The following is a 17,885-nucleotide window of genomic DNA, read 5'->3' on the forward strand; positions in this document are numbered from 1 at the left end:
AGTGGGAAGCTGAAGATTCCTGGTACCCTTGCTTGTGTACTTTTCCTCCCAGTAAGGAACAAAAAAAAATTCTGCCTGGCTGACGGGAGACTCCCATTACAACTTGCTGGTTTTGGCCTTTGCACATTATTTATTTAATCATTTTTCCTGAACTTAGGTTCATCTTTGCTTCCATTGATTGGAAATGCCGTTGGTTTCATACAACGTGACATTGCATGGGTAAAACAATATGCGCATTTATTTTACCATAAAATCACAAGCTGTTCATCACTTCATAATTTCCCATATCCCTTTGGGGTGGGGTTATATTCAGCAACTAGACTTAAACGTTTAGGGGTTCTGCAATGAAAACAACAAACTTTGGGGAGCCTGGGTGGCTCAGTCGGTTGAGCGTCCAACTTCGGCTCAGGTCATGATCTCGCGGTTTGTGAGCTCGAGCCCCACGTCGGGCTCTAGCTTGGAGCCTGGAGCCTGCTTCAGATTCTGTCTCCCTCTCTCTCTCTGCCCCTCTTCCACTTGCGCTCTGTCTCTCTCTGTCTCTCAAAAATGAATAAATTAAAAAAAAAAACAAAAAACTTTTCTCACAGCATTATGAATGCCCCTTTGAGCACTTGTCAGGGCTATGATTTAGGACAAGTCAACTCCACTTAAAAACTCTCCCTTTCCCTTGTCCGATTATCTCTCACCCTCCTGTATCCTGTCCTCTCCTCCCCCGCCACCGTGTCTTCCCCTCCCCGCTCCCCGTGTCCTCCTTCCCCCCCCCCCCCCCCCCGCCTCCCCGCGTGGCCTCTCCTCCCTCGTCTTCTCTCATTCACTGTCAGGAAGGGCCATCTGCGAAGGGCCAGTTCAGCACCACTCGGCGCCGGCAGAGGCTAGCGGCAGCAGTGGCTACAACAGTGAGTGGATTTCAATCTCAAGTGGACATTTAATAAGAATGAGAAACTGTCCAAGCGTCACCTTCCCTGTCCCAGTGGTGCCCCTTCTGTGTAGCCGCATCAACTGTAACCCACTCCCGTGCTGGCCTAGCTTTTGCATGCTCTCTGGCTGTCTCTGCATGGCAGGTGTCACACATGGGTATTCGTGTTTGCGATGGAAAACTACTCCCTGATCCAGTTCTTCAACTGTCCGTGTAAGAAACCATGTAAATTCGAGGTTGCAAAACTGAGTAACCTGTTACTGATACAGAATTTCCTAAAATGATATTGTTATCTACCTATCTACTTATTTATATTTTCTATTTTTTTATTTTTTGGTCATACTGATATCAGAACCCCTGCTAACTGATTTCTGTTTTTCTAAGAAAAGTCATGTTACTACAGACATAAATTGTGCTTTTTTTTGTAGCATTGTGACTATTTGAAAAGGATGTGAGAATAAAGAAAAGAGAGGGTAAGAAAAGGTGAATTTTGATGTCATTTCTAAATGGCTACCCAAATTACACCTAGCGAGGGAAAATTGTTTTCTGGAAAGATTATTGAGCTGAAAATCAGAAAATACAGTGTGGAAAGGAGAAAACTACAAAGTTAAATAGTGCTTAATGTACATATATAGAGACAGGTTGGTTTGTTTTGGTTTTAAGAGAAAATACGATGGGTATTAGGAGGATAGAGTAAGTATTGAAACAGATAACGCAAATAACCAAAATTTTAAATTGAGTAGAAGCTGTTTAGAATAGTGAATGGTGCATTCTGAATAGAAAATAGACTATGTAAATACAAGAACCCTTTGCTGGATAAAAGCATATCATAATATTTGCTTACTCCTGACATCCTGTCAACTTTTTAAAATACAGAATACTGAGTTCATAGCAATCATGGATGTTAGGTTTTTCTGGCTATTAGGTAATATTTTCTGAATTAACAATAGTCTTGCCCTTGCTGATGGTGGAATATACTTGAAGGCTAGAATTGCTGAAAAACATGAAAAGGTTTTGGTTGCATTGTAAGAGACTGGATACTCATGCAAGGATTGTTGGTTTTCTATTTTTGATTAATAACTGACTCCTGCCTTATATCTGGGTGCTTAGCTGGATCTTTTGAGAGATAGAATTGCTTTTGATTATGAAATGAACCAGTGGCTTGGAGTTTATCAGGGAATTGATTCTTAAACTCAGTTTTGTGAACATTTAAACAAATCAGTGAAACTGATATATGATTAATCTATATCTTATGCATGTATGCATAATATGTGACACCATAACAGATTACTACAATAGAAAAATGTAAAATTAGGTAAATAGTTCTTAATCTTTCATTTATAAAATTCAGAAATCCAGATGATTATCAGAGAGAGAACAGTACCTCAGTATGGAAAGGAAAGGTCAGTCCTCTTGTGAAAATACCTGTGGTTCCTTAAATAATGTCCTTCAAGAATGCATGCAGGGAAGTGATTGTGTTTCTACTGTGTTCATCTTTCTAACTGCAGATATATACATATATATATATATATATATATAGATATATATATATATATATATAGTGAGTATAAGAAAACTGGGATTAGAACCTATTTAAATAGAATGGGAAACAGAAAAGAAAAAGCTTTTAAAAGCAGAGAGTATTAACGCCCACCTCTCAGGGTAGCAGTGACCACAGAAGTTAAGAATAACTTCCAATAATTCCAAGCATCAAATGACAAAAGCTGGCTACATTTAGTAATTATTCAGAAATAAAGGGAGGAAATAGTTACTCTAAACCTTGTAGGATTTATAGCTTTGACTCCATAGCAAAGTATAACACCATCTAGCACGACCTTCAGCTTGCTCCCTTGGCCCCCTCATTTATATCTCAAGTGATCTGATGCTGGTGACTCTTAGTCAGTGTTCCTCTGAATTCCCTGTCTTCCCTCTTCCCAGCACTAACTCATCCTATACATTTTGAGTGTGTCCTATTTTACCTAGAATTCTTCCAAATGACTCCTAGCTACTTACTCTCCCTCAGAGAGAAGGAGACCCATTCAAGTGTGTGGGGCCGCTGAGATTGCTCCCAAAGAAAAGTATACCCAAAGGAGATGTTTCAGAGATGTATTCTTGTCGGTTCCTAACACTGGAATTTGAAATGGTTCACTTATCACATCAGCCAGACCCAACAGAACAGGAGTTTGGGAAAAGAGACACACCGGCCCCTCCCCTCAGAAGAACACCGAGGGCCCCCAATGCGATCGGTTCTCCACCTGAGGCTCCCTGTACGCATGAGGCAGAGGAAGGACAGCAGGACACTTTCCACATTTGCTCCATCAGTTGCATATGCTTAGGATCTTAGACCTGCTTTTGTGTCTTCCTTTCCTCAGTCATGTTTACCATTGCTGTCGTTCTGCTATCGGTCATTTCTCTTTTAACTTCTTTACAGACAGGTGTTCAGAGTACCTCCTAACACCCCCATTCCAAACTGCAGTTAGCTGGTACCAGAATGTTCCAGGATCAGGCTTCTTCCCCGGCACAGGATCTCAGGGAAGGCTTGGACTTTTTTCCTGAGCAGGGTGTAAAGTCTGCAGCCAGCACTGAGGATTCTGGGGCACAAACCATGAGACCTGTCGACAGCTCCCATCCCAACCATCACTGACAGAAGACCTAGCTACCACTTCAGTTTCTGAATCCCATAATACCCAAATCGATGAACACAAAACTGAAGGGGCTGAAGAGGCATTCAGTTAGAGTTAGATTAATACATCTCCATTTGTATTCTCAATTTCACGTCATGAATGCTTCGGTTAAAATGTCCATTCCGTATACTTCTTTTAACAAAAAGAGTACCAATACTTTCAGCCAGAAGTATATAAAAATTAGGTTCAGTTTCCCAGGGAACTGTCTGATTGCAGTTGGAATGGAGCATTCTGAGTGCTTTTCCCTGGGGGCTATATACAAGATCATTTTCACTGTTTGTTTTTTAGGTTTTTCTGTTTGTTTCATTTTGACTGCTTAAATTACCAATTTAAACTTCCATTATGTTCAATAAAATAAATGTGTAATGTGTTTTTCTTCTCAGCATATTATTCCAACTTTTAATAGACAGGCCATTATCTCAGGGACAAGTCTGAGCCCTCACTGGAATGTCTGGGCCTTTATTGCATTGTGGCCTCCACTGGCCTCCCTGCCTCCCCTCCTACTTCATGCCAGTCCTTGGAGCGTTGAGGGCACCCGGATGCAAACAGAACCCTTTTCCATGATCCTCAATGCGTTTCATTCCCCATCACCAAACACCACCATTTCTTTTTCTTAAGTGCTCTTCTAGATCTTTGTGTCCGGAAACCGTCTCCTTAAATCTGAACACTCCCCGGTCTACCCATTTGCTCAAGTCACAGTTTCTCCCCATGACTTCCTGATCTCCACCAGCCTTCCCATGGATTCTCTGTGTCCCTCCCAGAGGGCTATGGGCTTACTGCTCTTTCTGGATTTAGCATCCTCACAGTTAAGGTCAGAAATGCCCTTCATCTATCTTCGAATATTCTTCTACATCCTTTAGAGACATCCCCAAAAGACCTCAGTCATTATCACAGAGTTACCTGCACAGGTTTCTAGCACATTATGGAACCCAAGGATTCCATTTTCTCAAATGGCTTCTCTGCCACTTTTATGTTTCTTCTCTGGAATAACAGGAATTCTGATCCTGCTGAGATAAACCAGTTGTAGATGTGTCCCAACCCAGTGTAACCAAGGTCCCCATGAAGGACAAAGTAGAGCTACTTGGTAATTCCAGGTACCAGATGCTTTGGATATCATATATGAACGTGCTTAGCTTAGCTGAGTTTAGGGGAAAGCTTCATGCCCACTTCCTTCCCCAGTAAGTTTTGGATATCCTTGGAGATAATAACTCCTTGCCACTGCCATGGCAAAGCTACATGCAAAGGACCCCCTCCAGTCCCAGCTGCCCTCACTCAGGGCCACAGACTGCCGTTCAGCCTAGGTTTTTTGGTTTGCTCCTTGTCTTCCATCTATCCTCTGTATCCTCAGTACACATGCGCATGCTCCTTTTCCCGTCCTCTCCTCCTTTTTTTCTGTCTCACGCTCTCCATCTCTCCCTGCCTCCCTACCCCTCCCCCACTGTCTCTCATTTTCTGTCAAGAACTTTAAAGCTAAATCAAAATGTGAAAAAAAGGAAGTGGCTCTGATATACATATACATCAGACAAGCATATTTCCTGTTAGCTAGAAGGTGTGAACTACCCCTTAATTTATATAAAATTCATCTCTTGGAGGAGTCTAAAGAATGATTCTTGAAGACATCTGAATGAACATCTGTGCAGTAAGAATTAGGGGAGATTACTGGTGATCTGATTTACAGTAGGAATTGGTATTCTCATTTTCTAAGAATGTTTGGCCTATGGCATTTGTAATAGTCAGGTATAACCTTCCAGAAGGAGAGGGAAAGGTGCTTTGCCCCCACCCATCAGAAGGCTAGCCCAGATCCAGCATGAGCAAGAAAGTACCTCTAGCCATTTGGGAAAATCTATAGTAATATGACTTTTTTTACTTAATGTTTTTCAATATTGGCCAGTTCGTAAGCCACATTCATATGTGTAACAGTGTTGTATGTGACAAAGGGAAACTACAGTAATTTATTTCACTTACAAATATATTTGTAATAAATCAATTTCACTTACAAATATATTTTATATATAATGTATATTTCACTTACAAACATTTTAATAAATCAATTTCAAATTTATTTGCGTCCCTTTAAGCCATTATTGTATTTACTATTAAACTTATTTATGTTTTGTCTGATGGCCACGGAGCAAGTAAATCTTTCTGTCTAGGTGCCTCTTGAATTTTTACCTGTTCCGTAAGCTCCTGTTCCGGGCCCAGAAACAAGTGAGCATAAAAAGCCCTGTGACACGAGTACCCAGACTTTGTAAGAGAGTTCAGGCTACTGTTTCCTGCCAGCAATTTTTTAGACACAACTGTATCGATGCCTGTCCTTGCTGTCATTCTGTAGCCCTCTCTCCCTGTAACGGGGAGAGGCCGGTGAGTCCACGGGCAGTACCACCTCAACCATGGGGAGTGAGGCTCTTTCCCACCGCAGCCACCTGCAAATTAAATGAGTCCTGAGTGTCTCTGCGTGTATCATTGGAGAGGAATCTAGTATTTTGAAGAAGGGAAGAGATCTTTCCTGTGTAAGAGAATGTGGAACATGTACGGTTGCTCTTTCCTAACTGGTGTCTTGCCCCCTCAGGTCCCTTTCAGTGCTACCATGTCGCCAGTTCGCTTGCATTCCTCCAACCCCAACCTGTGTGCAGATATCGAGTTTCAGACACCCCCTAGTCACCTCACAGACCCTCTGGAAAGCTCAACGGATTATACAAAGCTTCAAGAAGAATTTTGTCTAATTGCACAGAAAGGTAACAACAAACGTAACGTGCCCTTTATAGAAGCTCTCTTCTTTGGTGAGAGATTACCATTTACTCTCTCATCCTTGCCTAGGTGGTCATGGTAGAAAGATTAAATAGTGCATATACTGATTGGAGTTCTATATAAAGAATGCAGTGGGGTATCATGCCTGCCTCTTGGGAGTACACGCGTCATAGGTTTACAGTTTTGACTGAACAAATAAAGTGTCATGAGTGGGGAGAAAAAGGAGGAAAGACAAAGTTTTTCTAGGTAGGCCACCAGGACGCTACTACTCAACATCTTTTTTTTGGTGTCTTTTAGTTATCATTTCATACCTACTTGTGGGTTATCCTCACTTAGCAAGGAGCTCTGTTGGAATCTTTCTTTTCCTTTATTAAATAACACTCATGGATTGTATCTTACAGTCTATAGTTCAGGCAGGGCTCGGGTAGGCAGTTCTTTTGTGCCATATGGCATTGCCTGGGCTCAGTGGTATTTGGCTGGAGTCTGGATTGGGCTGAAAAGATCCAAGGTGGCTTCCCCTGTGTTCCTGGCATGTTGGAGGGGTGGTTGCAAGGTTGCACATAGCTGTGTCCCTCTTTCTCTCCATGGCGGCTCAGGACTCCAAGGGGATAGAATAGACGGGGATAGAAGCTACCAGTCCTGTTCAAGGCCAACTCTGGGATTGGGACAGTCACTTCCACTGCACTCTACTGCTCAGAGTCTCACAGGCCAGTTCAGATTGGAGGGGAGGGGAAGCTGACCCCACCTTAGAGTCACTTTTTTTAATATTAAATTTTCAATAAGGTGCGTTGCATAGGTTCAGTTATTGCCATCAGCCATAGAGAGCAGGGTGTAATAAATAAGAGTCAGGGCAGTAGCTTGTAGGTGGATTGAGCAGTCCTATCTGTGTTTACCAAGAGCCTGGGTTCCAAATTACCACCCTCACTTTTGCTACAGTATTTAAGTTTCAGTCACTGAAATTCATTTTTTGATCTAAGATAGTGCCTTCCCAGGCATTGTCTTTTAAAATGCATAATCTCAGGGTGCCTGGGTGGCTCAATCGGTTAAGCATCCGACTCCGGGTTGCAACTCAGGTCAGATCTCACAGTTTATGGGTTCGAGCCCCATGTCGGGCTCTGCACTGATGGTCTAGAGCCTTCTTGGGATTCATTCTCTCTCCCCCCCCCCCTTGCTCTCTCTCTCTCTCTCTGCCTCTCCTGCCTATGTTCTCTCTCTCTCAAAATAAATAAATAAAACTTAAAAAAAATAAAATGCATAATCTCTTAGAGAAAGATATACATTATGTTGTTTTCAGTCACTAACATCTTACTGTAAATTAATGACATTTATTTACCCTGGGGCTATTGGTAATAGGTGCTAAAATATTTTGAAAATGTGTGCTAAATAGAACATCTCAAGGGCCCAATAATGCCCAAGAGCCTGGTAGCTCAGGAAAAGAAGGGGCATGCACTGAGGGCATCTCTAGGAATGTTGAAGTCCACAAAATTTTATACTGTGAAACTATCAGCAAAGATGTACTATGAGATATTTCTTCAGTTCTATAATCTGGAAACAGTTAAGCTAAATCATCTCTCCGCTTTTTTTCTGTAGATTTCCCAATTGCAATTCTGTAAGGCCAACTCTCTTTCACCTGCTATTTTACTCCTGCTATTTTTTTTTAAGTTTATTTATTTTGAGAGAGACAGTTGAGTGGGGGAGGGGCAGAGAAAGAGGGAGAGAAAGAGAGAATCCCAAGCAGGCACCACACTGTAAATGTGGACCCCAAGGCAGGGCTTGAACTCATGAGCCTCAAGATTATGACCTGAGCCAAAACTGAGTTGGATGCTTAACCAACTGAGCCACATAGGTGCCCTATTTGCTAGTACGTTTTTATTACACCTCTGAGCCAGATGCTAATTATGTCAATGTTATTTTCTGTATGTAACAGCATAGGATTATGGCCAGTAAAGCCAGTACCTTTCACTTCTAACAGCAGGGGCGGGAGGTGGTTGTAGAAGCAGGTAGAATGAGATAACAAATGTGTGAATTAAGTGTGTATAGCACAGCCTCTAAAAGGAGATGAATAAATTTGAAGATAGCCCCAGGAAAGTTTTGTGTATTCAGTTGCAGTCCTGAGGTTTTCAGGAAATCCATGTTTCAACAGGATTTTAAAGCCCCTGTTGAAACAACATATTTTTTTCTAACTATGCTAGAAAAAAGGGCTTTTCTATGACTACTGGTTGAACTCTTTAGAAAGAATTATGGATTTTGAAGTGTATGAGAGTCTGCTTATAGAACTGCCAGTGGGGTTAATGTATGCCAGCTATCAAGTTAGTAACTTTAAATTGATGATGACTAGAATATGGCACATAAATCAATAGATTTTGAGTCCCTTGTGATCCCACTGTTTTTCCCTCTTAATTCAGGCCAGTGATTTTGCTAAGAATTTCCACTTCTTTTAAAAACAACCATTCTTAAACAAGGAAATTCCTATTTTAGAAGACTGCATATTATAGAAACTGTTATTCTAAAGATAGGAGTTGGAAATTCAGCCTTCTTGTATTTCGGAATTAACGACAGCCTCAGATTTTACAAATGTAGGTTATTAGATGTACAGAAATGGGGGGGGGAGGAGTTGTTTTTATTATTACATTTATTTTGGGTGTTTTTTTGGTAGCTGTACTGATATGTTTGACATATAATATTTCATAAGTTTAAGGTATACCTGTTGATTTGATACACTTGTATATTACAAAATGATTACCACTGTAGCATCAGCTAACACCTCCATCATGTCACATAATTACCATTTCTTTTTAGTGGGAAAACATTTAAGATCTACTCTCTTAACTTTGAGGTATGAATACAATATTATCAAATATCACCAAACTGGTATATTTCCAGAACTTATTTGTTTTAAAACTGGAAGTTTTACTCTTTGAAAGCACTTCTCATCAAGGTATTCCTGGCTGAGAGAGTAATTTAAGTATTATTTTCAAGTCCAAATCATTTCCTACCTCGAAGAGAACTAGTCAGGACTTCTAAATCAGCCTGTTTTATTTTGGCAGGATTTATAAAATATTCTTTTTGAGTACCTGCTTTCGGAAATAATTACTGGATAGTTCTAAATGATTTGCATGAGAATTCATTGTACACAGAACTGTTAATATTCTTATCAGCCAGTGCAGAGTAAAACTTATTCCTTTTTCTTCATAGGAATTATAGAATAATTTTTTAAATATTGATATTTAAGAATTAATATCAATTTATTTTGTATCCTGTTTCTAAGTCTTTTCTGGTAGGAAATGCTAGAATTTCCACCCTGATTAATTACCATTACTGTATTTGTTTTGTGTATCGGTATTTTGAAAGATACCATTGTAAGGCTAACTTGTATTAGACTGTAATGTCATCTTTCCAGACAATGTCTATACATGAGTTAAAGTGCTAAGAAATGTATCATTTTGTATGTTCTTTCTGGATGCATTTGATCTTTGTTTCTCACTTTTTTCCCCACCCAGTGCATTCTCTTTTGAAGTCTGCATTTAATAGCATAGCTATAGAGAAGGAGAAGCTTAAGCAAATAGTTTCGGAACAGGATCATAATAAAGGCCACAGCACGCAAGTGGCACGGCTCCGGCAGTCACTGTCTCAGGTAAACGAGGGTGTTTGTTTCACTGTCTTGACACATTCCCCACCCTGTAAGGCAAGGATAAGGGTGGAGGTGGTCCATCATGGATGGCATGTTCAATCGAAAATCCCCTAAGATGTTGCAGTTGCCTGATTAAATTTTTAAATTAAAGCTTAAATTAAACTTTTCTTGCAAAAAAAGTCAAGGTAAGAGCAAAAATCAACCAAACTTGCTTGTAAACATATAATTGCTATTTCAGCTGATTGAATACTTTTTGATGCTTCTCAGTGGCCATTGATAAGGCAGTCCCTGGTTTTAAAAGAAGAATCATGCATTTATACTTGGCTTACTCTTTTTAAAGTATGTTCTAGAATATATTCCATCCAGTGTTCAATAGAACAGAATCTACTAAATCTTCCACACTTACTATTTTTTCTCACTTACACTGCATCTTAATCTGTTGAAAATTACTGATTATTATTACCTTTTGTTTTCTTTTCTGATTTATACTTTTAGGATTTTCTTCCTATCTAACTTATACTCCCTGAAGCTAGACTCATATATTTCAAGACATATTGTACATTATAAAATATATTATTTAATATATTCATTATATATTATTCAATATATATTATATTGATTAATACTAATCAAATCCTTATATATATCAAAGTTGATATTTCTGATAAAAATCCTTTAAAACTGTATGTAATGCTTTTTTACACTGAGCAATTCCTCTGAAATAATTTCTTCATTCAGTCTATAACTGCACTTTTAAAACGCCCTTTGGGATCTCAATGTTGTTATGTGATTTTTGTGTGAGAACTCAGTGTTTATATAAAATATTGTTCACTTCCTGGTGCCTTGGATCAGAGTGAAGGAGCAAGCAAATCCTGGGTAAGTGGTTTTCCATGTGGATCAGCTCCCGCTTGAATAGTTTCCCTCCGTCCCTGAAAATAGACTTGAACTGTCTCACCATGTTTTATGTACCTGAACCGTCAGCTAACTTTCAGTGTTAAGTTTCATGCTACTGTGTATGGTTACCTGGGCCACACTTTTGTTACCCATAAAACACTGTCAGTTGAGGTGCATATTCTGCTTCCCATGCAAAACTGGGGGACTCAGGAGCATGAGCATTCAAGCATTCAAAGCAGCAACTGTTGTGCCAGTCTGCGAAGGGGTTTCTTCATAAGCATATTTTAATGGTTTGCCTTGGGCTCCTTATGTCATGTATGTGTTGAATCCTCGGTCTGTGTTAATTGATCTTCTGAATCATTATTTTAAAGTATTAGAATCAGAAAGATCAAGCTAATGGTTAGGTAAATGTACAAATGTCATCCTGTAAACATGTAAAATACACTTTTATCCCCCTAAATGTTGCAATGTTTCCTTTAGATGTATTAAACGATAGAGGCTTAGTGGTACAAGCTTATGCTAAGAAAAACAAGAAAACGTATTTTTTCTTTCTTTGCACATTTTTAAAAAATTTTTAATTGTAATTACCTGGTGCTCACCACAAGTGCACTGCTTAATCCCCATCACCTATTTCACACTTCCACCCCCCTGCCCTATTCATCACCCCTCTGGTAACCAACAGTTTGTTCTCTATAGTTAAGAGTCTGTTCCTTAGTTTGTCTCTCTCTCTCTCTTAGTTTCTTCCTTGTTTTGTTTCTTAAATCCCACATATGAGTGAAATTGTATGGTATTTGTCTTTCTCTGACTGACTTATTTCGTGTAACATTATACTCTGTAGTTCCATTCATGTTGTTGTAAATGCCAAGATTTCATTCTTTTTATGGCTGAATAATATTCCATTGTGTGTGTGTGTGTGTGTGTGTGTGTGCCACATCTTTTTGTCTATCAGTTGATGGACACTTGCGTTACTTCCATATCTTGGCTGTTGTAAATAATGCTGCTATAAACACAGGTGTGCATGTATTCCTTTGAGTTAGTGTTCTTGTATTCTTTGGGTAAATACCCAGTATATGACTGCTGGGTCGTAAGGTAGTTCTATGTTTAACTTTTTGAGGAACCTCCATACTCTTTTCCACAGTGGCTGCACCAGTTTGCATTCCCACCAACAGTGTAAGAGGCATCCTGTTTCACCACATCCTCACCAACACCTGTTTGTTGTTCCTTGTGTTTTTATTTTAGCCACTCTGATGGGTGTGATATCTCATTGTAGTTTTTATTTGCATTTCCTTGATAATAAGTGATCATAAAGCATCTTTTCATGTGTCTGTTGGCTGTCTGTATGTCTTCTTTGGAGAAATGTCTATTCATGTCTTCTGCCCATTTTTAATTGGATTGTTTGTTTTTTGGGTGCTGAGTTAGGTGTATCAGTTCTTTATGTGTTTTGGATACTAACCCTTTATCAGATATGCCATTTGCAATTATCTTCTCCCATTCCATAGGTTGCCTTTGCCCTTTAGTTTTGTTGATTGTTTCAAAATATATTTGTTTCTTGCTTGCTTGCTTTTTTTGTTGGCAAACCAGAGAATGAGAAATAGAGATATGTTTTGGGGCATCAGATGAAGTTAGAAATGATGATAAAGAGAAATTTCTAAAGTGATTCATTTGTTCATTTATTTGTTATATTTCATTTAATTGATGGTATATTAGGTATAGTGCAAGGTATGGAACACCAAGATGAAAGTAGCCCTGGCTATGTTCCCAGGAAGCTTATGATCTGGTTAGTGAGATAAGCAGTATTTACTAAGGAAACAGTTAAATGGACCATGTGATAGTCCTTTCAGAGCAGCATATGGGTGGTGCAGATTTCCAGAGCTCTGGTTGTTCAGAAGAATGGGAGATCCCTGACTTCTAAGCAGAGCCACAGATCAGAAGGAACTGAGCCTTGAATGGGACCTAAATAGACAGCAACAGTTCACAAGGAAAGACCTGATGCTAACATGATAAAAGCAAAGTAAAGCAGAGTTACATCAATTTTATATTTCCTTCTCTTATCAAAACATAATTTACTTGCCTCTAAACTTAAAGTTAAAAGATTTTTGTTGTGTTGTTGTGGGGTTTTTTGGGGTGGGGTGGGGGCTGTTATATATTTATTTATTTATTTTATATATATTTTATGTATACATTTTTTTAACCAGAGCACTCAATTTTATCCTCACAAAATGTAAAAATAATCTGGTACTATAATGATAGTTTGTTATACCCTATTCTCTAGAGAATTCAGGGTTTCCAGTTGTGTGCCATCATAGCATTTTGGCTGCGTTCACATTCTTGTGTCTGTCCATACCCTCCCATTGGGCCAGCTGTACCCTCACTAGCCATCTGTACTCATCTCCCCTAAGGCTGGATGGACTGTCTTTTGGAACCAACCACAGCTTTTGCTTAGGCATTTTAGCTTACTGACAGTTCACTCCTTTCTAGGGAATCACTATCCATGGCTAGACCAGTGGAGAGGTATCTGCAGAACGGGAGTTAATTCATAGTGCCTGAAGCATGGGTTGCACAAGGACGAATTAATCTAGAAATAGCTAAGTAAGTGGGTGGGAACCAGCTCATCGAGGACCACACAGAGGAGTTTAGATTTATCTCATCACTGCTAGGGAGGCCTTAGAGAATTTTAACTAGTGAGTGATAATACCAGAAATTGCAAATAATAGTGTGTATATCTGTATATTAGAAAGATTACTCTGGTACAGTATGGAGGATGGATGGAATTAGGGCAAAGCCAGTTGGACAGTCTTAAGGTATTTGAAGTACCAGGTTGGTAGAAGGAGGGGGTGAGTTTCAAAGACTGGGGAGGGGAGGGGAAGGGGAGGAGGGGGTAGAATCAGCATGGCTGATTATCAGCTGCATGTTAGAGAGAGACAAGGAGACAGAATCAAGACTTCTTGTGTAGCAGAGTAGTGACGGTTCTTTTCCCTGAGATTGAGAATACAAGAGAAACTGATTTTTCAGGCATAAATAGTGAGGTGGGCCATCCATCAGACAATCAGATATATAGATGTAGAGCTCAGGAGAAAGATCTGGTCTAGAAAGAAGGGTGTGGATACCCTGGTACATCGGTGAAGTTACAGATACTGATAAATCAGAACAAAAGAGGGTCAGTGGTGCTGCCATATAGAACATTAATAGTTAAAGGACATTAAAAAAAAAAAAAAAAAGAGGATCCTCTGATGGAGACTCAGGGGAAGCAACCAAAGAATTTAGATGGTGTTGACCATTGAGATCAGAGGTAAAGGGCTTTAAGAATCTGATTTAGCAGTAAACAACATATGGACTGAAAGTCATCCTTGAACTTTGGTAGTTGTGGCAGCTTGTTCATGTCATGAAGGGAAGGAAGCAGAGGATGAAGATGGGGGGGAACAGTGAACTGATGGGGCCATCCTGGTTGACCAACTCTGTTTTCACTGTTTAACATGGCACTCAGAATTGAACAAGATACTAAGTAGCATACATTGAGACAAGTGTTCTGAGTATGTCCTTATGTTAGCATAACTTCACATTATAGTGTCATTTTAGATGACCTGAAGACAGCTTTGATCCATATTCAAGTGTCATCAGTTAAACCCCTAGATATTTTTTTATGACCAGTTAAGTCACTCCATAGGGAGGGAAGGAGAGAGAGACTGTTTAAATAACTTCTTAAATAGTCTAACATTTTTAAAGTATATTTTTTATTTGTCATAAGTCCTGTGTGATATATGTAAAAATTTCAAAATGCTGCTTTTCAATAAAGTTTTTAAGTATATCAACCTGGCAAATTCCATCATCTTTTTAGAAGGCACATAGCATATAAAATACATGAAATTAGCATTCTTTACTACCTGCTCAGCATAAATTGTTACCTGCCTTAGGCATGTAATAATTTGCAAGGCTGAACAGTATAATGAATTCCTCTTCCAAAGTGGTATTTCTTCCCTGATCTATGAGTACACAAAGGCATACATAATTCTGTTATTTTACCTCCATGAAACTTTAAAAGTAACTTTTACACCTGAGAAGCAGCACAGATGTTGGATTTGAGCCTGTAGGACAGAGCATTGTATATGGTCTCTCTCCCTTTATAAATGACTTTATTTCACACAGCTATAATTTCGCTATCATTCTATTTAATGTAGTATCCTGAACAACAAAATCAAACAGTATATAGGACTAAAGTAACTTCAGTACCCCAGGTTTACTATAATAATAAAATATTTGACTTCACTTGAGTCTATCCTTAATACATTACACTTTGACACTGTTAGTAGTTTGATCTCTGGCCCCAGAATCTATGCACAGCTTATGTCAAACGTAGTGGGTGTTGGGTCCATTCAAATGTGAGCGGCAGAATATGACCCTTGTACTCCAGCTAGAATCACCATATTTCATTAAGTCAATATACCACAGATTATTAGATGCACCATCATTATGTGCATTACTAAAAAAGAAAAACAAAAACTTCGGTCAATTAAATTGACAGTGCTTCCGAGTTGTTAAATGTAGGGGGAAATGTGCATCTTAGAATCAATGAAACATGGTACGTATGGACAGGTAAGCAAAAAATTGGCTTAAGGCACATAGTATATGATTAAAATCCCAATTGTAGTATTTACCATCCTTCCTGTCTACATTTCACATACACAAAATAAATATTCTGGGGTATTTATTGAGATAAAACTTCCAAGAGTATTCCTGAATTCGAGTTCCCTGAGACTTGGCAAAATTTGTACGTGAAGATACTCTTCATAGAATTGTTTATATCTCTTTTTAGCTATCCAGTAAATGTAAATTGATGTAATTTTGGACATAATTTGGTAATATTTCTTAAAACCTTAAAAAGATTTTATCTTTGACCCTTTGGCCTGTGGCTGAGGAAGTAATGCTGAATGTAGAAAACCATTATGCATATAAACATTCAGGGCAGCATTACTTATTCTAGTAAAAATCAGTAATACCATAAGTATCTAATAATAGAAAATGATCACAACCATTAAAGTCATATTTGTGAAGCGTTTGCAACATAAAATAAATGTTTACATGCAAAGAATGAGTGGCAGGCACAGACGTAAAGTATGCAACCATTAAATAATGTGGAAAATGTATGGGAAAAAGCTGGAAAGAAATGTACCGAGCTACCAACAGTTGGTTGATTGGGTAATAAGGTATGAATTTAAATACATATATTTTTTACTTCTTGCATTTTCCAAATATACTGTAATAGCATGTACTAAAATTAAAAACACAAGGTAATTTTAAAGAGATTCCCAGGATTTGGTTCTTGATAGCTCTAGCTTTGACAGTTCCTGTACCGATTTTCTCACTCCTTTTGAACTAGTTCTGCTTTTATCCAAAGGATTTAAGTCCCTGATGATTCCATCTTGCCATGTGTTTCATATCCTCTCCAGCCATCAGGCTTCCATATTTCCTTCCCAGAACTCACAGTTCTGTTCAGTAAAATGTATATGCCAGAGTCTCACCCAGTCGAAGGTGATTCTTACCCACTGTCTGCCAGGGGATAATGGTAGTTAATAGTCAACTCAGTAGGGATTTGGACACTCCGTCAATTCTGGCTCAGGACGTCAAGATGGTCACTTCCTTTATAGATTGGGATGGAATGGTGTGTTTTTTGGATATATTCAGCTTGAACGTATGAAGGACATGAGGTCTGGGGAAATGAGAATACTTTATAGAGAGTTTTTATGTAGTCCAAGCTCAGTAACCAAAACAAGTGGTGAGAATAAGCATACAACCTGCCTGGTGAAGAATCCAAGGACAGTTCCTATGCCTGGGGGTGCTTCCTCCCTGGTAGGCCTTTGGTCCCACGTGTCCCTGAGAGAGCAATGTTATTACTAACTAGTCTCCTTAGCTTTTCTTGCTCGTTGGCTGGTATGAGTAGCTGATGATCCACCTCCTTTTTCCTTGCTTCTGCCCTGTTCATGATCCTTGGGTACATTCTGAACGTTGTTTCTGCCATCATCTGGGCTCTTCTATGGTAGTTATCACTAATAGTGTCATTTCACTGAAAATACCTATATTCCTCAGTGTTCCCAAGATTTCCATGATACCATTACGGAGAAAATAGTTGAGTTTCAGGGTGGCCCTAAGCACTGCCAGAGAGCACTGCACCCCAAAGCTCATGGCACTCAGCTGTAGCAAACTTCAGAAACAGTCTGTGTGATCAAGGCAAAAGGAGGAGCTGCCCAGGGAAGATGTGCAGAAATGGACTGTTTCACGCTTAGCTAGCTGTCTGCCTGCTTCCACCTTCTGCCGCTGGGGCTGCCAGAGTTGGAAGAGTATTTATGTTCATGCTTTCGGGGCTATATGACAACAACCTGCTTCTACCACTGCATATGTATTATTAATAAAAACTTTCCTTTTGAACTTTTAGGTCACCCCCTATGGATATTGTGGCTACAAGTTACCTTGCGTGCCTTCACACACACCTGTAGGCAGAATTACATTTAATGAACATTGGATGAGATAAGAGCTTAAGTGAGAATTTAACAAAATATCCAGAGCAAACAATAGTGCAAGTTGTGTTATAAATGGCAAGCCTGTATTGAAAACTCCTCCTCTGAGGAAAACCGTTATTTTCCCCTGCCATTGAATTTTGTGCTGTTGTGTTGTCCAGCAACAACAAAAGGTATCGTCACTTTGGAGAAACCCTCTGCAGAGATTTGTCTGAAACCATCAGGTCAAGACTATGATTCTGCAGTTAAAACCATCAAAGAGCCCATCACAAGCCTTCCTACTTACAAGACAGTAAAATATATCTGATTCCAAATATTTCAGTAAACAAGACAACTTTCGATATACTTGTGGGCAAAGATATAATGAAAGAACAAATAAGCATAGGTGAAGTTGTCACAAAGGATAGAAGTAAGGATAGTAGTTTGTTTTTTTATTTTGTTTTCAAATACCAAGTGTCAGAGACCTTGCTCTAGGAAAAATGATCCTGAGCACTTTTGCAGAA

At 39.2% G+C, this 17,885-nt stretch overlaps 1 protein-coding gene across 19 annotated transcripts in view; it reads left to right on the forward strand.

The window, feature by feature from the left end:
• The window catches only part of OSBPL6 (oxysterol binding protein like 6), a 213,564-nt gene that overhangs the window by 168,317 nt on the left and 27,362 nt on the right, over positions 1 to 17,885 (forward strand). For 8 of the 19 annotated variants that reach the window (XM_053215321.1, XM_027055407.2, XM_027055408.2 and 5 more), the window contains 4 exons: positions 822 to 896; positions 6,170 to 6,335; positions 9,849 to 9,982; positions 10,832 to 10,855. In XM_053215321.1, the coding sequence (XP_053071296.1) occupies positions 822 to 896; positions 6,170 to 6,335; positions 9,849 to 9,982; positions 10,832 to 10,855 (399 nt within the window). The remainder of the gene's footprint in view (positions 1 to 821; positions 897 to 6,169; positions 6,336 to 9,848; positions 9,983 to 10,831; positions 10,856 to 17,885) is intronic. The other 11 variants (XM_027055411.2, XM_053215322.1, XM_053215323.1 and 8 more) reach the window with 3 other exon arrangements.

The sequence above is a fragment of the Acinonyx jubatus genome, chromosome C1 (genome assembly GCF_027475565.1).
Source record: "Acinonyx jubatus isolate Ajub_Pintada_27869175 chromosome C1, VMU_Ajub_asm_v1.0, whole genome shotgun sequence".
Taxonomy (NCBI): Eukaryota; Metazoa; Chordata; class Mammalia; order Carnivora; family Felidae; genus Acinonyx; species Acinonyx jubatus.